The 21035-nt window shown below is 44.9% G+C and overlaps 1 protein-coding gene across 1 annotated transcript in view; it reads right to left on the bottom strand.

The window, feature by feature from the left end:
- The window catches only part of ttl (tubulin tyrosine ligase), a 36312-nt gene extending 15481 nt beyond the window's left edge, over positions 1–20831 (bottom strand). Inside the window, exons 1-4 of the mRNA XM_080192953.1 lie at positions 20153–20831; positions 16558–16636; positions 13728–13960; positions 11457–11592 (exon numbers count right to left, since the gene is read on the bottom strand). Coding sequence (XP_080049079.1) covers positions 11457–11592; positions 13728–13960; positions 16558–16636; positions 20153–20309 — 605 coding nt within the window. The 5' untranslated portion in view covers positions 20310–20831. The remainder of the gene's footprint in view (positions 1–11456; positions 11593–13727; positions 13961–16557; positions 16637–20152) is intronic.
- Positions 20832–21035: the final 204 nt, after the last annotated feature.

Raw genomic sequence — 21035 nt, 5'->3', positions numbered from 1 at the left:
AATCACTGAAGTATGACAGACAAGATTAGTTTACTCTGCCTAAGCATCAAACTTTACCACTTCCATTAATGATGTCCAAGATTAGTTAATTTGGGACTTCCCTGGGCTATCTGGTCCAGTTAAAAACAAATGCAGGAAATTTGAAACAAACAGAAAATGGTGGGAATTCATACTAGGTGAACATCTACAAAGAATTAAAATTTAGTTTTAGCCCTTTGTCAGTTATACGCCTAGAAACATGTGACCACAGCAATATGTCAACCAGTGCATCCTTTAAAATAAATACTCAAGAATAGAACCTGCAGCCATAATTAAACATGCAATTTGATGTGAAGCCTATTGTTCATTTGAATAGTTTTAAATATCTAAATTTCTTATATTCTGTTCTGACTCCTCTAAGATCTTTCCAAACACCCAACTCGATGGCCATGCTTTTAGTTCACGCTTCATGACCTTTCCTCTGGACTTTAATCAATTTTTGTCTGACAATGTGGAAAAATATTCCAAAAGAGGTACAAATACAAGTTGCTGCCATTGCCTGGGGAATCATCCACTTCAGTTACGTTTAGAAGCCTCCACCTCATGGCACAAACAGCTAATGAGGCTGTTCAGGGCTCAGAATACCAGTCTAATAAAATATCATGGTCAGAAAATGCTGGAAAAGCTCAGCAGGCTTGGCAACATCTGTGGAGAGAGAAACTGAGTTAATGTTTCTAATCCAATATAATTCTTCAAATAGTCAAATGGACATTAAATTCTATTTCTCTCTACATAGATGCTGCCAGACCAGATTTTCACTTCAGATTTCTAGCAACTGAAGTATTTTGCTTTTATGATGATCGCATATTGGTTTTGCTGTGCAGTTTGTTTTTAGGGTAGCTATAGTTACAAGGTCATCAGCCGTGCCATTCTTACACTGACTGCTTTCCATTTAGAGTCAGAAGTTGATCTCCAATTCCTCCCACCTCAGGCATTTTTATCTATTTTCTTAACACACATGATAATCTTCCACATGCCAGACTATGACCAAAATCGTGGGGAACCCAGTTGTTGAGAACTGACTACCTGAAGGTGCAAAGATTCCTCCTACTCCTCCAGATGGCAGACAGAGACAGCTATGTGATGTAGCACTAATCTTGTCTTTCTATTAATCAGTCTTTACTTCTATTAGCAAGCTACTGTACTATATTATGAACATGCAATACCAAGTTTCCCAGAAATACAAGCAGGTTATTAGTATTACTCATCACCTCTTTGCAATTGCATTTTTAAAAATATTCACTTCCAATCTACATTTCTATGTCTTTGTTTTTCATCAAATCCCTACAGTGCAGAAGGAGGCCATTCAACTCATCGAGTCTGCACTAACTCTCCAACAGAGTACTGTACCCAGGCCCTATCCCCATATTTACTTTGCTAATCCCCACATTTTAGGGCAATTTACAGTAGCCAATCGATCTAACCTGCACACCTTTGTACTGTGAGAAGAAACTGGAGCACCTGGAGGAAACCCACACAAGAGGGAAAATGTGCAAACTCCACATAAACAGTCACCCAAGATTGGAATTGAACCTGGGTCCCTGGTGTTATAAGGCAGCAGTGCTAACCATTGTGCCACTCATAAACCATGGCGCCTCATTCTAGAATACCCAGAAGGGGAAAACACCTGCTCTATTTCTACCCTGTTTTTACAACCATTGACAATGGTTTCATGTCAACATTAGACTTTTAATTCCAGGTTTTTATTCAATTCAAATTTCACCATCTGTTAAGATGGGATGTGAACCCAGGCACCCAGGGGATTATCCTGGTTTCTGAATCACTAGCTCAGTGACAATACCATTACACCACCACCTCCCCCTTTTCAAAAAACTTGTATGTCAATTGAAGGATTAGTTTCAAAGTATCTATGTACATGGAGAACATAAACTGGGGACACTCACGATCTCTCCTTGTAGTCAAGGTTCATGTTGGGAGCTCTTTAATATCAAAGATGCATCTATCCTACCATTTGCCATGATAGTATTACTGCACTGCAAATACTGTTTGATGAGGATGCTACATTAAATTAAACAATGTTGTATTATAAGAACATAAGAACATAAGAAATAGGAGCAGGAGTAGGCCATCTAGCCCTTCGAGCCTGCCCCGCCATTCAATAAGATCATGGCTGATCTGTCGTGGCTCAGTTCCACTTTCCCGCCCTCTCCCCATAACCCTTAATCCCCTCTCTTATCAAAAACCCATCAACCCGCTTCTTAAAAATATTTAGCGAGGCAGCCTCCACCACTTCAACGGGCAGAGAATTCCAGAGATTCACCACCCTTTGAGTGAAGAAGTTCCTCCTCAACTCCGTTCTAAACCGCCTCCCCTTTATCTTGAGGCTGTGCCCCCTAGTCCTACTGTCTTTTTTGAGCGGGAAGAGTCTCTCCACCTCTATCCTATCCATCCCATTCATCATCTTATACGTCTCAATGAGATCTCCCCTCATTCTTCTAAACTCTAGCGAGTACAAGCCTAGTTTATTCAGCCTCTCCTCATAGCTCAACCCCCTCAACTCCGGTATCAGCCTAGTAAACCTCCTCTGCACTCCCTCCAGGGCCAAAATATCCTTGCGCAGGTGCGGCGCCCAAAACTGCACACAGTACTCCAGCTGCGGCCTCACCAATGCCCTATACAGCTGCAGCAAGACCTCCTTACTTTTATATTCAATCCCCCTCGCTATGAAGGCCAGCATCCCATTCGCCTTCCTGACCACCTGCTGCACCTGCAAGCTGGGTTTTTGCGACTCATGCACAAGGACCGAGGTCCCTCTGCACCGTCGCCTGCTGCAGTTTTTCGCCACGTAAGTAATAGTCCTTCCTACCATTCTTCCTACCAAAGTGGACCACCTCACACTTGCCAACATTAAATTCCATTTGCCATTTCCTGGCCCATTCGCCCAGCCTATCTAGATCCTTCTGCAGACTCTCCACACCCTCCGCACAATTTGCCTTTCCCCCAATCTTGGTGTCATCAGCAAATTTCGACACCCTGCACTCGGTTCCCTCCTCCAGATCATCTATATAAATGGTAAATAGCTGAGGCCCCAGCACCGACCCCTGGGGCACCCCACTAGTCACCAACCGCCAATCCGAATAGCACCCATTGACCCCCACTCTCTGCCTCCTATTTGACAACCAATCCTCTATCCACGCTAACACCCTACCCCCAACTCCATGTCCCCTGACCTTCTGCAATAACCTCTTGTGAGGTACCTTGTCAAACGCCTTCTGAAAATCCAGAAAGGCCACATCCACCGGCTCTCCTCTATCCACTGCCCTCGACACATCCTCATAGAACTCCAGTAAATTTGTCAGACACGACTTCCCTTTAATGAAACCGTGTTGCGTCCGCCCTATCAAGCAATTCCCTTCAAGATGCCTCGCAATTTCCTGCTTAATGACGGATTCTAACATTTTACCTACCACAGACGTTAAACTAACCGGCCTATAATTCCCCGCCTTTTGCCTGGCACCCTTCTTAAACAACGGCGTAACATTAGCCGTTTTCCAATCTTCCGGCACTTCCCCGGAATCCAGCGACGTCTGGAAAATAACCACCAAGGCATCCACTATAACCTCCGCCATTTCTTTCAGAACCCTCGGATGCATTCCATCCGGTCCTGGGGACTTGTCCACAATCAGCCCCTCCAGTCTGTCGAGCACCACCTCTCTAGTAACAGTAATGTCATTAAGACCCTCCATTCCTACCACCTTTCCATCGCTAACACCCGGCAAATTATTCACGTCCTCTTCCGTGAAGACAGAAACAAAAAAGTTATTCAAGACCTTAGCCATATCCCCATCCCCTACCACTAGCTCCCCTTTCTCATCCTCTAAAGGACCAACGTTCACCCTAGCCAGCCTCTTCCTTTTTATATATTTATAAAAACTCTTGCTATCCTTTTTTATATTAAGTGCTAGCCCAGCCTCATAGCTTCTCCTACCCTCCTTTATCAACTTCTTTGTCAATCTTTGTTGACATTTAAACCTTTCCCAATCCTCTTCTCGCCCACTGCTCTTAGCTACTCTAAATGCCTCCGCTTTTAATTTAACACTTTCCTTCACCTCCTTCGTTATCCACGGCTTATTACCTCTCTTCCTACTGTCCTTTTTAACCATCGGAATAAATTTCTGCTGAGCACCAAGAAAGATCTCCTTAAAGATCCTCCACTGCTCCTCAGCAGACCTACCTTCCAACGCACTCCCCCAGTCCACATTCGCCAATTCTTCTCTCATCCTACCATACTCCCCTCTATTCAAACAAAGGACGCGTGTCCGGGAACCCACTTTCTCCTCCTCCATCTGCACCAGAAACTCCACCATACAATGATCACTCTCTCCAAGAGGATCCTTCACCGCAAGGTCCCTAATTCTACCCGCCTCATTACATAGCACCAGATCCAAGATAGCTCGCTCCCTCGTCGGCTCCAACACACACTGTTCAAGGAAATTATCCCGGCAACATTCCAAGAACTCCTCCTCGAGCCCACCTCGTCCAACATGGGTCGACCAATCAATATGCAGATTGAAATCTCCCATAACTACTGCCGTCCCATTCCTGCACGCCGCACTTATTTGCGTGTTAACAGCCCGCCCCACCTCCAGATCATTATTCGGGGGCCTATAGACGACACCCACCAGCGTCTTCCTCCCTTTGCTGTTCCTAATCTCCACCCACAACGATTCCACGTTCTGCTCTTTGGCTCCGATATCATCCCTTGCTACCACCTTGATACTATCCTTAATCAGCAGAGCTACGCCACCCCCTCTTTCCTCCTGCCTATCCTTCCTAAACACTTGATAGCCCTGTACATTCATCTCCCAGTCCCTGTCACCTTGCAGCCACGTCTCTGTAATGGCCACCAGATCGTATCCATTTGTGTCGATCTGCGCCACCAGCTCATCCACTTTATTCCGAATGCTTCGTGCATTCAGATAAAGCGCTTTCATCCCAGCCTTCACCTGGACCCTATTTGCCGTAACGCCACCAATTGGGACATCCTCGGCCTCTTCCCTTACCTGTGCCCTATCCTTAACTTTAGACCTCGTAGCGTCACCTACCCTCGCACCCTCCCCCCCCCCCTAATTAGTTTAAAGCCCTGTCTACAGTCCTCTTTACTCGATTCGCCAACACTCTGGTCCCAGCACGATTCAGACCAACCCCATCCCGCCCGAACAAGTCCCACCTACCCCAATACTGGTGCCAATGCCCCATAAATTCGAACCCATTCCTCCCACACCAATCCCTGAGCCACCCATTCACTTCCTTTATCCTGTCAACCCTACGCCCATCTGCACTCAATTCAGGCAGTAGCCCAGAGACGACCACCTTGTCGGTTCTACTTTTTAATTCCATTCCCAGCTTCTCATACTCCCTCCCCAGATCCTCAGTCCGCACTTTGCCTACGTCGCCGGCACCCACATGTACTACAACGACCGGGTTCTCACCCTCCCACTCCAGGTTCCTCTGCAGCCCAGCTGTGACATCCTGTACCCGAGCACCAGGCAGACAACACACCCTTCTGTGCACTTTGTCATTGTGACAAAGGACAGTGTCAATACTCTTCACCCCACTATCTCCAATCATTACTACGTTCCTTTTCCCCCTCTCTTTGCCTATGTCCTGCTGCATCACTGTACCGTGTGCAGTTTGCTCACCAACCTCACCTGCCTTGTCCTCTTCCAGACTGGAAGCAAGAACCTCAAACCTGTTATGCAGATTAAGAGGCTGAGGCCTCCGCTCCTCACCCCCCTTCCTCCTCCCAGCAGCCCCCTTTTGTCCCTGACCCTTAGATTTAGCCAGTCTAGGGGCACCCTCTCTCCCCCTGATGAGCCTCAGTGTCTGTAGCTCAGAGGCCAGCTCATCCACCTTGAGCTGGAGCTCCTCCAGCAACCTGCACTTACTGCAGACATGGTCACTGGGAAGGACCCTGGGGTCCGCCAGTTCCCACATCATACAGAAACCACACATCACATGCCCCTCCATTATTCACTGTAATTTTTTATGGGGAAAAAGTTTTTTTCCTTGTTTCTTGCTGTAGTAGTTTTGAAAAAATTTTTTGTCCTTGTTTTTTTTCAAACAAACTCACCTGGCCTTTTTTCCTCCAAGCCCTTTTTGATATTAAGCCCTATTAACTCACTCTGCTTCCCACTCACTCCGCTGCCCGCTCAGACGCTGCCCGCTGTCTACACCAGGCCTCCTTTTAAACCTGGCGCTGATTTAAAGCAGGCTGGTCCACAACTGCCTTTTCACCACACCCTCAGAATTCTTAAAGCAGTAAATACAATAAATAAATGCTTTAAACAGTTCTACAAAGAGTAAAGTGCTTTAAACTTATTTTAAACAGGTTTTTAACAGGTAAAATCTTAGCTCTCTCTCTGCTCCAGCAAACAATGGAAGGCTTCACCGTGTGGCCCCTTGATAATTAAAGATGTGTATATATTTTAACCAGAGGTAACAAGTTCAATGCTTTATCTTTGAAGCTCAAGGTTTATTTGCAAACCCAACAGCATCACAATGAGACTGATCTTTGATCCTGTATATAATTGAAGCCTTTCAATTGATATGCTCAGTGTTGCACCCAGCTCCTGGTAACTGAATGACAATCATCAAAAGACTTTCTACACAGATATGAAGGTATCTCTTTGATTGTGTTTATATAAGAATATAAATTGTGTTCAAATACATCAAAGTGTTTGTCTTCGATGGCAGTAATTAAGCAGCATTGCTTGTCATCATAATGCAGTCTTCACCTATTGCGTGTTTAAAACAATCAGTTGAAAATGCATTCGAAAACACCACAGCAGACAAGGCTACAGACCAAGTGCTGGAAAATGGAATTACAATCCCGATAGTGCAGAAGACAGCCATTTGGCCCATCAAGTTTGCACTGGCTCTCAGAAAGAGCATCTTACATACATCCATCTCCCTCCCCTATCCCTGTAACCATGCACAATTACTATTGCCAGTCCACCTAACCTATAAATCTTTGAACACTAAGGGGCAATTTAGTCTAGGCAGTACACAACAGACTGTGGGAGGAAACTGAACAGCCAGTGGAAACTGATACAGAAAGGGAGAATATGAAGACGGCACAGTGGTATAGTGGTTAACACTGCTATCTCACAGGCCAGGACCCAGGTTCAATTCTGGCCTTGAATGACATTCTTCTGGTGTCTGCGTGGTTTCCTCCCACAGTCGGAAGATGTGCGGGATAATTGGATTAGCCATGCTAAATGTGTGGGGTTACAGAGTTAGGGTGAACATAAGAACATAAGAAATAGGAGCAGGAGTAGGCCATCTAGCCCTTCGAGCCTGCCCCGCCATTCAATAAGATCATGGCTGATCTGTCGTGGCTCAGTTCCACTTTCCCGCCCTCTCCCCATAACCCTTAATCCCCTCTCTTATCAAGAACCCATCAACCCGCTTCTTAAAAATATTTAGCGAGGCAGCCTCCACCACTTCAACGGGCAGAGAATTCCAGAGATTCACCACCCTTTGAGTGAAGAAGTTCCTCCTCAACTCCGTTCTAAACCGCCTCCCCTTTATCTTGAGGCTGTGCCCCCTAGTCCTACTGTCTTTTTTGAGCGGGAAGAGTCTCTCCACCTCTACCCTATCCATCCCATTCATCATCTTATACGTCTCAATGAGATCTCCCCTCATTCTTCTAAACTCTAACGAGTACAAGCCTAGTTTATTCAGCCTCTCCTCATAGCTCAATCCCCTCAACTCCGGTATCAGCCTAGTAAACCTCCTCTGCACTCCCTCCAGGGCCAAAATATCCTTGCGCAGGTGCGGCGCCCAAAACTGCACACAGTACTCCAGCTGCGGCCTCACCAATGCCCTATACAGCTGCAGCAAGACCTCCCTACTTTTATATTCAATCCCCCTCGCTATGAAGGCCAGCATCCCATTCGCCTTCCTGACCACCTGCTGCACCTGCAAGCTGGGTTTTTGCGATTCATGCACAAGGACCCCGAGGTCCCTCTGCACCGTCGCCTGCTGCAGTTTTTCGCCACGTAAGTAATAGTCCTTCCTACCATTCTTCCTACCAAAGTGGACCACCTCACACTTGCCAACATTAAATTCCATTTGCCATTTCCTGGCCCATTCGCCCAGCCTATCTAGATCCTTCTGCAGACTCTCCACACCCTCCGCACAATTTGCCGTTCCCCCAATCTTGGTGTCATCAGCAAATTTCGACACCCTGCACTCGGTTCCCTCCTCCAGATCATCTATATAAATGGTAAATAGCTGAGGCCCCAGCACCGACCCCTGGGGCACCCCACTAGTCACCATCCGCCAATCCGAATAGCACCCATTGACCCCCACTCTCTGCCTCCTATTTGACAACCAATCCTCTATCCACGCTAACACCCTACCCCCAACTCCATGTCCCCTGACCTTCTGCAATAACCTCTTGTGAGGTACCTTGTCAAACGCCTTCTGAAAATCCAGAAAGACCACATCCACCGGCTCTCCTCTATCCACTGCCCTAGACACATCCTCATAGAACTCCAGTAAATTTGTCAGACACGACTTCCCTTTAATGAAACCGTGTTGCGTCCGCCCTATCAAGCAATTCCCTTCAAGATGCCTCGCAATTTCCTGCTTAATGATGGATTCTAACATTTTACCTACCACAGACGTTAAACTAACCGGCCTATAATTCCCCGCCTTTTGCCTGGCACCCTTCTTAAACAACGGCGTAACATTAGCCGTTTTCCAATCTTCCGGCACTTCCCCGGAATCCAGCGACGTCTGGAAAATAACCACCAAGGCATCCACTATCACCTCCGCCATTTCTTTCAGAACCCTCGGATGCATTCCATCCGGTCCTGGGGACTTGTCCACAATCAGCCCCTCCAGTCTGTCGAGCACCACCTCTCTAGTAACAGTAATGTCATTAAGACCCTCCATTCCTACCACCTTTCCATCGCTAACACCCGGCAAATTATTCACGTCCTCCTCCGTGAAGACAGAAACAAAAAAGTTATTCAAGACCTTTGCCATATCCCCATCCCCTACCACTAGCTCCCCTTTCTCATCCTCTAAAGGACCAACGTTCACCCTAGCCAGCCTCTTCCTTTTTATATATTTATAAAAACTCTTGCTATCCTTTTTTATATTAAGTGCTAGCCCAGCCTCATAGCTTCTCCTACCCTCCTTTATCAACTTCTTTGTCAATCTTTGTTGACATTTAAACCTTTCCCAATCCTCTTCTCGCCCACTGCTCTTAGCTACTCTAAATGCCTCCGCTTTTAATTTAACACTTTCCTTCACCTCCTTCGTTATCCACGGCTTATTACCTCTCTTCCTACTGTCCTTTTTAACCATCGGAATAAATTTCTGCTGAGCACCAAGAAAGATCTCCTTAAAGATCCTCCACTGCTCCTCAGCAGACCTACCTTCCAACACATTCCCCCAGTCCACATTTGCCAATTCTTCTCTCATCCTACCATACTCCCTTCTATTCAAACAAAGGACGCGTGTCCGGGAACCCACTTTCTCCTCCTCCATCTGCACCAGAAACTCCACCATACAATGATCACTCTCTCCAAGAGGATCCTTCACCGCAAGGTCCCTAATTCTACCCGCCTCATTACATAGCACCAGATCCAAGATAGCTCGCTTCCTCGTCGGCTCCAACACACACTGTTCAAGGAAATTATCCCGGCAGCATTCCAAGAACTCCTCCTCGAGCCCACCTCGTCCAACATGGGTCGACCAATCAATATGCAGATTGAAATCTCCCATAACTACTGCTGTCCCATTCCTGCACGCCGCACTTATTTGCGTGTTAACAGCCCGCCCCACCTCCAGATCATTATTCGGGGGCCTATAGACGACACCCACCAGCGTCTTCCTCCCTTTGCTGTTCCTAATCTCCACCCACAACGATTCCACGTTCTGCTCTTTGGCTCCGATATCATCCCTTGCTACCACCTTGATACTATCCTTAATCAGCAGAGCTACGCCACCCCCTCTTTCCTCCTGCCTATCCTTCCTAAACACTTGATAGCCCTGTACATTCATCTCCCAGTCCCTGTCACCTTGCAGCCACGTCTCTGTAATGGCCACCAGATCGTATCCATTTGTGTCGATCTGCGCCACCAGCTCATCCACTTTATTCCGAATGCTTCGTGCATTCAGATAAAGCGCTTTCATCCCAGCCTTCACCTGGACCCTATTTGCCGTAACGCCACCAATTGGGACATCCTCGGCCTCTTCCCTTACCTGTGCCCTATCCTTAACTTTAGACCTCATAGCGTCACCTACCCTCACACCGGCGAAATAGCATCTGGGTAAAATACTCTGTCAGAAAGTCAGTGCAGACTTGATGGGCCAAACAGCCTCCATCTGCACTGTAGGGATTCTGTGAAATCTACAAAAGGTGCAAACTCCACAGTCACCCAACACCAGAATCAAACCCAGGTCCCTGGCACTGTGAAGCAGCAGTGCTAACCACCATGCCATTGTGCAACCCAGTTTAGAATAGATAGGTGTTTGATGGCCACCACAGACACGATGAGTCGAGGAACCTCATTCTGTGTTGTAAAACTCTATGATCACCGTATTCACTATGACAGAGTCAAAGTGTACAATTTATGAATGGAAAGATGTTTGCAGCGAGGAACAGATCCCAGTGCAGGACTCTGGAAGGCTGAAGAGATCAGAAACACAGTGCTAGAAGAACCCTTAAAATAAGCAAAATACTGCAGATGCTGGAATCTGAAACAAAGAGAATGCTGGAAAAACTCAGAAGGTCTGGCAGAATGGAGATTCCATTCTCTCTCTCTCTCTAGAGGAATCCTTGATGGATTGTCTGTGGTTTAACCAAACAGTTTTCCAAGTTTGAGAGAGTAGGACTCTAAGAAGATATTGTCCTCTCATGTACTTTGCTGCAAAAAAAAAAATCAGGATTGAGGACTGTACAATCCAAAATTGTCTCATCTTAGACCTGTTTTCTACTATTTATGTAGTGATATTCCATTTAAAAAGGTGGCTGAAAATTCTGGAAGCGTTTCACTCTAATTAGGATAACAGCAAGAGCTGGAACATGTTTCAGGTCAGTTCATGAGAGCTGGTACAAAACCAGTGAAAGAGAAAAAAGGGCTGGAAAAACTCACAAAGGAGTATTGTTTTTTGCAATTGTATTTTTTTTCTTAATTCATTCATGAGATATGGGCATTGCTGGCTAGGCTGGCATTTATTGCCCATCCCTGGTTGCCCTTGAGAAGGTGGTGGTGAGCTGCCTTCCTGGATCTCTGCAGTCTATGTGCAGTGGGTTGACTTCAGATTACAAGCTATTAAAGTATGGGAAGGCAGTTCCTCACCTCCTATTCAACTCGCAGAGTCAGAGAAGGAAGACTGGAACAAGATTTCAGAAACCAGAATCTGATCCCCTTTACCTGATGTCAAATTTGCGGTGCCCTGGTTCTAACAGTAAAGGCCTCTCGAGGTATTTCTGAATCACGTGAACTTGACCTTGATTATCTATGTAATCCATCAATTCATTGGCATCAGAGGAAATAAAAATTCCAGTACCTGAAAAGAGACAACAATGTAGAAATTTGATTAGAATCATATACCTGGTATGGAGTTAGAAACTCTACCATTGTTAGCAAGTAAAGAAAGAAGTCACAATTATTTAGGTCTTTGATTATTGCCTTGTGAACTTTCAAAGTCTTCAAATCCAAATAAATAAATCATTGATAACATGACATGAAACTTGTGCAGAGTCATAACAGGGTCTTGCATTTCAGTGTCACATCTGGTGGCTCTAACAATGCAGCACTCCATCACAGTAATGCACAATGTGGTATCAGTCTAGTTGATATGTTGAAATCTAAATGACCCTTCACTGCGTTGAGTATGAGTGTAAGCAAACAACATGGCGCATTAATTCTTTATTACAACCCGAAACATGGCATAATAAATCTTCTACTACTTGACATTCATCTTCCCAATTGGCTACAGAAGAGAGCAAGATACTTCAGTGGAACACATGAAGCAACACAGCACCAAATCATTCAATAGTATCTCAACTTGAAATTCCTACAGTTAAAATATAAAACGTAGACCCGTTGGTTCAATGGATAACCACACATCAGTTACAGAACCAAGCTATACAAGCCAGGAAGTCTCATGGTCAGATGCAGCTAGCTGATCTACCTACAATTAGTCTGTGTGCCCCAGGGAAATATAGGCCCGTTTCTTATTCATGATCACCAATAAGGGACTCCTACTCATTGCAGTGATGTGAATGTTCAACAACATTTATGAAACATCACTCATTAGAAGTAAAAGTGGAGTTACAAGGTTCTCCACAGCTGCAGGTCAAGTTCAAGGAGGACAATGAGTGGTGGTGAAAGTTAGTGGTCAAGAGTTAGATTTTTTTAAAAATCAAGGAATAAAGGCATGGTCGGGGATGTGATTCCAGACATTGAGGGCAATTGGCTGAAAGGGCTACCATAATAAAATTTACAGAAAAGGAGAATGGGCAGCAGTCATGGATTGGGAAGGATGGAGGGTTCAATCAGGGACTTGGGACTCTTGACGCAAAACATTAACATCAACACTTACTATAACCAGACCAGCCACATTGAAGAGTTTTAATACTACCTGCTAGCCAGGTCAGTTCTTTCAGGATACTTCTCCTGCAGTTCCTTAAATGCAGAGTAAGCCGTTCTCTTCACTTGCCAAAACCATTTGCCTTCTCCCCCTCAAACAGCAATTTTTCAACTACGTTGTGCCTTCTCAAATGTTTGCCAAAATAGGGATCATTTTGTGATGTGAGCTTACATCTACCAGGACCTGAATGGAAACTGCCCAAAACCATATCATAGCTCAATCTCCTTACAGCCTGCCCATGGAGAGGTGGCTGTCACTTTATTATCTCAACAGATGCAGAAGTCTGAATACTGTGCCACAGATACCCTACAGTGCAGAAGGAGGCCATTCAGTCCATCAAGTCTGCACCAACCACAATCCCACTAGGCCCTACCTTGTAACCCCAGATATTTACCCCACTAATCCCTCTAACCTAGACATCCTAGGACACTTACGCGGCAATTTAGCATGGACATTGCACCTAACTTGCACATCTTTGGACAGTGGGAAGAAACCCGAGCACTCGGAGGAAACAACGCAGACACAGGAAGAATGTGCAAACTCCACACTGACAGTGACCCAAACCAGGAATTGAACACCAATCTCTGGAGCTTTGCCATCCCCGGCACCAAGTTCTGACAAAGCAGGTATGTTAAAAATTCATGATTATTATCCCAAGCTAAATAATTTCTAAGATTTACGAATGAATCCACCAAAATTAATTCAAATAGCTAATGACTAAAAGCCATTCTTTGTGGATCACCAGTGTAAACACAATGGTCATAGTATTCAAGGGGAGGCAGAGAAGGGATCAAAGCCATGTTTGAAAGGCAGCAGAGATCAAGATCACATCAAGTTTAATGGTAGGCCCTGGTTATCAATCTTTTCACTTCTTTGCCTGGTTGGCAGCTGGTTCCCTGAAGACCAGGTGGGAAAGCCACAGCAAGGGACTATTAGGCTCCCCATCAAAAAGAATTCCGCTCTTCATAACCCACAAGCAATGCTGTAGGAAGCACTTGCCTGAGGTGAGTTTTAAATGTTTAGATTTAACACACAGGCATCAAACATACCTTTGGCACCTGCAGAAGATTTGGCTATCCATACGTTTCTTTCCCCATTTTCTTGCCTCTTGTGGTATGATGCCAGGAATGCTTCTCGATCATCCGTCCTCACATTATTTCTTTGTGCTTTGATGCCATTCTTCACAGGTATCACTGTGGTTTGGAGACCCATGGGATAGATGACATAAGATTCTGGAAACCAGGTGCACGATTCCATCAGTTCTGGGATTGTCTTGATGAGCCTAATTTAGCAAAAGTAAGTTGCTTCACTGAAAAAGTGAACTATGAAAGTATACAAACTTCATTTTAGACAGACAAACTTTAAATAAATCTTAAAGCAACACAAAAGCACTCAAAGTCTTAAGACCATCACAAAATGGTCTTCATTCAATGTATAAATCCATCTCAAGGGCACTCTCTTACTAGTGCCACAAGCTCTTTTGGCATGGTGGCACAGTGATGTCTCACAGCTCCAGGGACCCAGGTTCAATTCCAGCCTCAGTCACTGTGTGGAATTTCCACATTCTCCCCATGTCAGCATGGGTTTCCTCCAGGTGCTCTGGTCTCCTCCCACAGTCCAAAGATATGCAGATTAGGTTAATTGGCCATGTTAAATTGATCCTAGTGTGTGGGGGATTAGCGGGGTAAATGTGTATTACAGGAATAGGGCCTGGGTGGGGTTGTGGTTGGTACAGACTCAATGGGCCAAGTGGTCTCTTTCTTTATTGAGAGATTCTATGATTAACTGTACAAGCATCATAGACATGGTCCACACCTAAAAGATACATGGAGACATATGTGCACACACAAATTTCTAGTTTTATTCACCAACTAGTAATCAGAGCCTTCCCTAACCCACTGGCATGTTGGACAATTGTAGCACTGAGCACAAATCAGCATCCTTTACTGTCAGTTTTGTTTAGGTTCACATTGTTCAGTGGACCATCCAATGTCATGGGGGGTGGGGTGGGGGGTAAAAAAAATTAAAAATTATTTCAGCAAGAACAGTGAGGGCTGGATGTTTCTAACTCCTTACACTCAGTTCCCACTGATCACAGTACTGAAAATCACTCTAACATCGTCACAAATAGCATCTTATGTGACTACGATAATAGCAAAATATCCCTCTGTGTTCTTCTCAACCTGCCTAGTAAAAAGTACTTCTTGACCACACCATTCCCCACCAGCATTTCTCCACTGTCATCCAGGGTTGAGACTGCGCTTGCCTAGATCCACTCTAACCCCTTCACACACAGAAAATCGCTTGCAATTACTTCTCCTCCAGCTCCTCTGGTGTTCCCCATTGATCAGTCCTTGGCTTCCAATTTCTCATCTACATTCATCTCCTTGGCAATATCATCCAAAAACACTTCAATTTCCACATATGTGCCTCATCACCACTTCTCTCAACTCCACTAAATCTAAATTCAGACGTCTTGTCTGGCATCTAGTAATTTCCATCAGAAGTTTCCATCAATCAAATATTGGGAATATAGGAGCCATTGTCTTTGGCCTCTAAAGCTACTGACTCCATTCCTTTCATTGGCAATTGTCTAAAACTAAACCAGACTATCTGCAATCTTTGCATCACATTTGATCCTGTGATGAACTTCTGAACACAGCTCCACACCATCACTGCTCATTTCCAGCTATGCAACATTGCCCGACTTCATCCCTGTCTCATTTGTTGTTCATTTGTTGCTAAGACCCTCAGCCATGCCTTTGTTAGACTCGATTATTCCAATGCACTGCAGGCTGGCCTCCCAATTTCTACCCTCCATAAACTTTGATCACTTCCCAAGACTCTGCTTCCCATGTTCTTACTGGCATCACTCATTCCCTTTCACCCTTGTTGGCTGACCTACATCCTAATCAAGCAACAACTTTATTTTTAACTCTCACCCTGATTTTCAAATCTCTCCATGGCCTTGCTCCTCCCTTTCCTTGTACTCACCTCCACAAACCCGCCAAGATAATTGCGTTCATCTAATTCTGGTCTCTTGAGCCTCCTTAAATTTTAACTGTTTGGTAGTGCTACCTTCAATTGCCAAGGCAATCCCTCATTCTGATGATTGCCAAGTGTATAAAATTTATCAAGCAGACTTACATTAACACTGCAATGAAGTTACGGTGAAAATCCCCTCGTCACCTCACTCTGGCGCTTGTTCATATACACTGAGGGGGAATTTAGCATGGCCAATGCACCCAACCAGCATGTCTTTTGGACGGTGAGAGGAAACTGGAGCACCTGGAAGAAACCCACAAAGACACTGGAAGAACGCGCAGACCCCTCGCAGACAGTGACCCAAGCCAGGAATTGAACCCAGGTTCCCGGCGCTTGGAGGTAGCAGCGCTAACCATTGTACCATCGTGCTTAACTTTACTTCATAAAGTTCCAACTACCACACTTGAGACATTTTAGTATATTAAGGACACTATATAAATAAGCTGTTGCTAAATTACTGGCCATATTTCTCCTTCCACAAGATCACATGACAGACAGTTTGCAAAAACTGAACAAGACAAAGGAACCACAGTTGGCTCATTACAGATTTTCAAAAATCCTTTGCTACAGTAGCATTCACAAGAAGTCTTTTTCACTGTTGAAAAGACTTGTTAACAGCAAAAGATGCACCTCTTGTTCAGACCACTTATTTATACAATGCAACTCGTGTTGTACAATGTGCAACATCAATTTATTAAAATGAATGCATCAAGTTACTTGAAAAGTGTCTGCTTTTTATTTCAGAAAGTGAATGTTTCCCAAGACTTCTCTAATTAGTGCCTACGATACTGTAGCCTGGGCTGCTAAATACAAATAAGAAAGTAATGTACTTACTTGACTAATGAAGCCTTGCGGCAGAGTTTGTCAGCGCCCCTATAATAGTTCACAAGCTGTGCAAGTCCTGGTTCATGACCTATAAACAACCAGAAGTGCTATTATTAGAATATGCATTGTTGGACTTGGCACTGTATAAAACCCATAACTCATAATTACTTAAAAGGAAAAACATTGTACCAATACACTGTTCAGTGTATAGCACATCTCTTGGTGTGGTATTAAACCATGAAAGCTAGGACCTAGGTAGGTCAGAAGTTCCAAATCGCTTTGTGCTCTTTTGGCTATGATCAAGCATAAAATCAAGCCTGAGATCAGGTGTAATGCCCACTCTTGTCAGCTTGGATCTAGTAGGTCTCTCATGTAGGGACCATGAATTGGATTCAATTTGAATTGGTTTTTGGAGCAAGCAAGGAGATGAATTAAAGGCTTGCCCTATTCCACTCTGTGCATTGGGGTTTTATATCTGAGAAAGCAATAAAAATTAAAAGTTCCATTCCTGTTCTCAGCTGAGTTCCTCAACTCAACCAGTGTACTAATGGGAGTACTATAAATAAAATGGTGGCGATTGGGCATGGTGGCAGGCAAGTTAATCTTTTAATTATACCTCTATTACCACTGAAAACAGAAGTAAATGGAATGGGAGATTCTTAAAAGGAAATTGCACAGTGAAACAAAGTATCATCTGTTAGGAAAAGAGACTTGCATTTCAACAGCACCTTTCACAACAGGACTTCCCAAAGTATTTCACAGACAATGAAACAGTTTTTCAATGCTGTAACTGTTGTAATGTTGGAAGCCCAGCAACCAGATTGTATACAGCAAGGTTTCATGAACAACAATGTAATGTGACCAGGTCATTTTTTGTTCTTTCATGAAATGAGTGTGTCACTGGCTCAGCCAGTTTTTGCTGACCTTTCCCAATGCCCTCAAGAAGGTGGTGGTGAGCTGCATTCTTGAATTGCTGCACTCTACTGTGGTATCAGTGCACTCACAGTGCAGTTAGGAAGAGAGTTCTAAGTTTTAAACCCAATGACAGTGACAGAAGCGTTGCTAGTAATTCTGGTTCAGGGATAAATAATGATTTGAAGACGGAAAGAACCCCTCCACTGCTCTTCCCGAAGTGTCCTAGGATTTTTACATCTCGCTGAACATGCAGACAGAGCCTTGATTTAAAATATAATACAGACGAAGATGATGTTATAAACTTCTTCACACATACATAAAGTAACTGTAATTTCTTTTTAAAAGTGTGTATTTTACTGATTTTAATAACAAATTCTTATTAATCTAGTGGCTACAAACATCTAAGTATCCCAGGTAAACACATAATTTAAGATGACCATAGTTATTAGGTTTGCTGCATTCTGGGATCACTATTAGACTTGACAGAAGTTTATGTATTAGTCACAAGTAGGCTTACATTAACACTGCAATGAAATTACTGTGAAAATCCCCCTACTCGCCACACTTCAGTGCCTGTTTGGGTACACAGAGAACTTAGCATGACTGTGGGAGGAAACCCATGCAGACACGGAGAGAACATGCAGACTCTGCACAGACAGACAGAGTGATCCAAGACTGGAATCGAACCCACGTCTCTGGCACTGAGGGGCAGCAGTGTACCTCGGGGATACTGTGGTGGTTTCAGGAAGGGGAAATGCAGCAAGGTTGAAATCGTCTGCTTATGTGCCATGTCTTACACTTATTGACAAAATCTATATTAATTGTGAAGACATCTTTAGTAAAAGGTATAACACTTTTGTCCAAGATGATTTTCTTTTGGTACAAGGGAGAATACTTGCAATAAGTATTTCCAGTTTGCAGGTGCAGAACCCATCAAGTTGGAATTGTTTCAGTTGCTATTATTAAAATAATCACTTGCTTCTTGTTAAACTGCAGGAAATGCAGAAATGAGCTTGGGCAGCTGATCCATTCCTAGACTTCAGTCAGTGCTGCATGAATCGACTACTGGGAAGGGCAGTCAATGCAAATTCACCCTTCAGTTCATTTTTGCTTCTCCAGACAAGCAATATTATTCTCTCCCTGCCTCCTTTCCTCCTCACCGACCTCCTTCAACAACAGACAAGATTAGAAATTTGCTGTGAGAGTACTCAGGAGATGAAAATGCAAGTTCCATCCTTCTTCTTGGAGTGCAATGCAACACTAGCTCTCTGCCCCACCCAGTCGGGTGAAAGAGGACTCTTCCAACATTGCTCCCTACGAGTCACCAAGCACAAACGAAGGGTCTGATGTCATCGAGTCTGTGAAACATGGCTGCACTAACATAACATATTCATGGCAAAACACTGGCCAGCCCTGACCCAGCATCTTGGCATACTGCAATGCACACATTGCAATATTCAAACATCTGCAACTATCAATTCGAATGCACCAGGACAGGTAAAAGGTTACTGAAGCTTCCTGCAAACAAAAAAAAAAGACTCAAACGACATACACATATGGACCCCTCCCAATAATATCAGCACATCTTATACAAAAGGATATGTTCTGCACCAAGTACCTGCTGGCAGTGTCTGTGTTTAATTTTACAGTGCAAGTACAAATTTCCAGTGTGACTCCTTGAAGAGCTGGACATGCTAACCTATCCTTCTCCTGACATTTCCGGCTTTAACTTTCATTCTTCACAACCACATTAATGATACTTACTCAACTGCACAATCTATAATCAGGATCCAACAGTCTGTGAAGCTGAACCTCTTAAACCCTTTGGCAAACCCAAGAGAGGGAGATCAAATTTTTTTTTTGGGGGGGGGGGGGGGGGGGGGGAAGAGAGGGTGGAGCAAAATGAAACAGCACCATTCCTATCTTCATCGTAAATACTGTTAGTGACTTGCATATACAACATACAATCCTGGAAAAGGACAGTTTTACCAATGCACCCGTCATTTAGCGTGGGGAGGGGATGCTGTGTCACTGCAATAGCCTGCAGGCATTCACTGAAGATCATACATGTGGAGATGGCACTGGAGTATAACTGTCACTTGGTCAGGTCTACCCCCAGTGAACAGTCAACAGCTATAGGAGCAAAAAAAAAGGCAAATAGTATACAAGCAACATTAGAAGTGCTTTTACATAGCTATTAAAGAAATATCGGCTCGAAATCAGTGTTTCTATACCCTCAGTGAAGAAGCAAAAAGTTGAAGTGATATCACTGCATAACTTGCCATAAATGGTACAGCAGGAGTTAAGAAAATCAAATCACTTCAAGTTAAAGTCTTGACAAGAAACCTTTAAGTTAAATTGAATATTTAACTAGATGTTTTAGAAAAATATTCTAGAGACGAATAGGCTTGATCAAGTACAGTGGATTTGGTGCATTGAAGGCTTAAATCCCCTGGGTTATGTTTAATGTAACAGAATACACTGGATAAACATTAAGGGCCAGCTCCCGGAGGTAGCAGGCAGGACACCGCCCAGATCTGCAGTGCAAACCTGCATTGGGTCTGGAGATGACAGACCACAACACACACACACACCCCAACAGATGGGAGGCACACTCACCCAAAACAACAACAAAAAAGGCAAATGGTCCCCAAGCAGTGCAAATTGCTCCCTCCTGTGCCAGTCTTACCCAGGGTGCCGAAAGGCAGCTTGTTCCTCTCCCCCAGCATCAGGTTGAACCTGGGGTTGTCCCTCTTGAGTCTCCGCCATTGTCCCGTGGAGATCAGCACTTTGCCCACTTCGGCGTAGATGGAGCTGTTCCGATCCCGCACCACAAAGGTGTACATAATAGAGAAAGGGGAGAGGGAGGGAGGGAGACAGCTCCCACCCCACACACACCCTGACACCACACTGGGCACTCACTGGTAACCGCACTAACTGATCACCCCACTAACCGGTTAGCCTCCCTGCCTGCCTGGTGCTACTGCCCGGCTCTCCAGCCAGTCCCCTCTGTCACTGCTGGCCCAGCTCTGTGCAGCTCAGCAGCGGCTCTCTCTCACACACACCAGCGTGCTGGGCTGGGCGAGACTGGGAGGAGTAGCGCCACTCCTCCCGGCTCTCCAGGGGAGGGTCTCCTCTTTGGTCTGTTGACTCCTCTTTGTCTGTCGAGCCGCGGCCTCCGGTCAAGGGTTCGGCGCTGTGGTTGTGCTCGTGGCCGCCGGGGTCATTTTTTTCAACGCGGCACTGGCCTAGCCTGACCCGACTTGGTTCAGGTCAGTGCTGCTGCTCTTTCTTTTCCCTCCTCTCCTCCTTCTAACTTCATTCTTCTCTCAGCAGCCGACGTCTCCGATCCAAATAAGTCGAGAGCGGCGAGGGGACCGCACTGCGCGTGCGCCGCCCACCCGCGGGTATTCTGGGAATCGTAGTTCTCCACCTTGCCAAAACTACAAATCCCAGGATGCACCTTGCCACAGGCTCGTCCTGGGGGGTTGGAGGAGGCAAGAATTTGCATTCAATTGTGTGCTGGCATAATGATAAAAACAGAACATGCTGGAAATATTCAATAGGCCTGG

Source organism: Carcharhinus amblyrhynchos, chromosome 7, assembly GCF_965287045.1.
Source record: "Carcharhinus amblyrhynchos chromosome 7, sCarAmb.v2.hapA, whole genome shotgun sequence".
In the NCBI taxonomy this organism is placed as follows: Eukaryota; Metazoa; Chordata; class Chondrichthyes; order Carcharhiniformes; family Carcharhinidae; genus Carcharhinus; species Carcharhinus amblyrhynchos.
The sequence above is the reverse complement of the archived record's forward strand: the minus strand, read 5'-3'. Positions and strand labels throughout refer to the sequence as shown.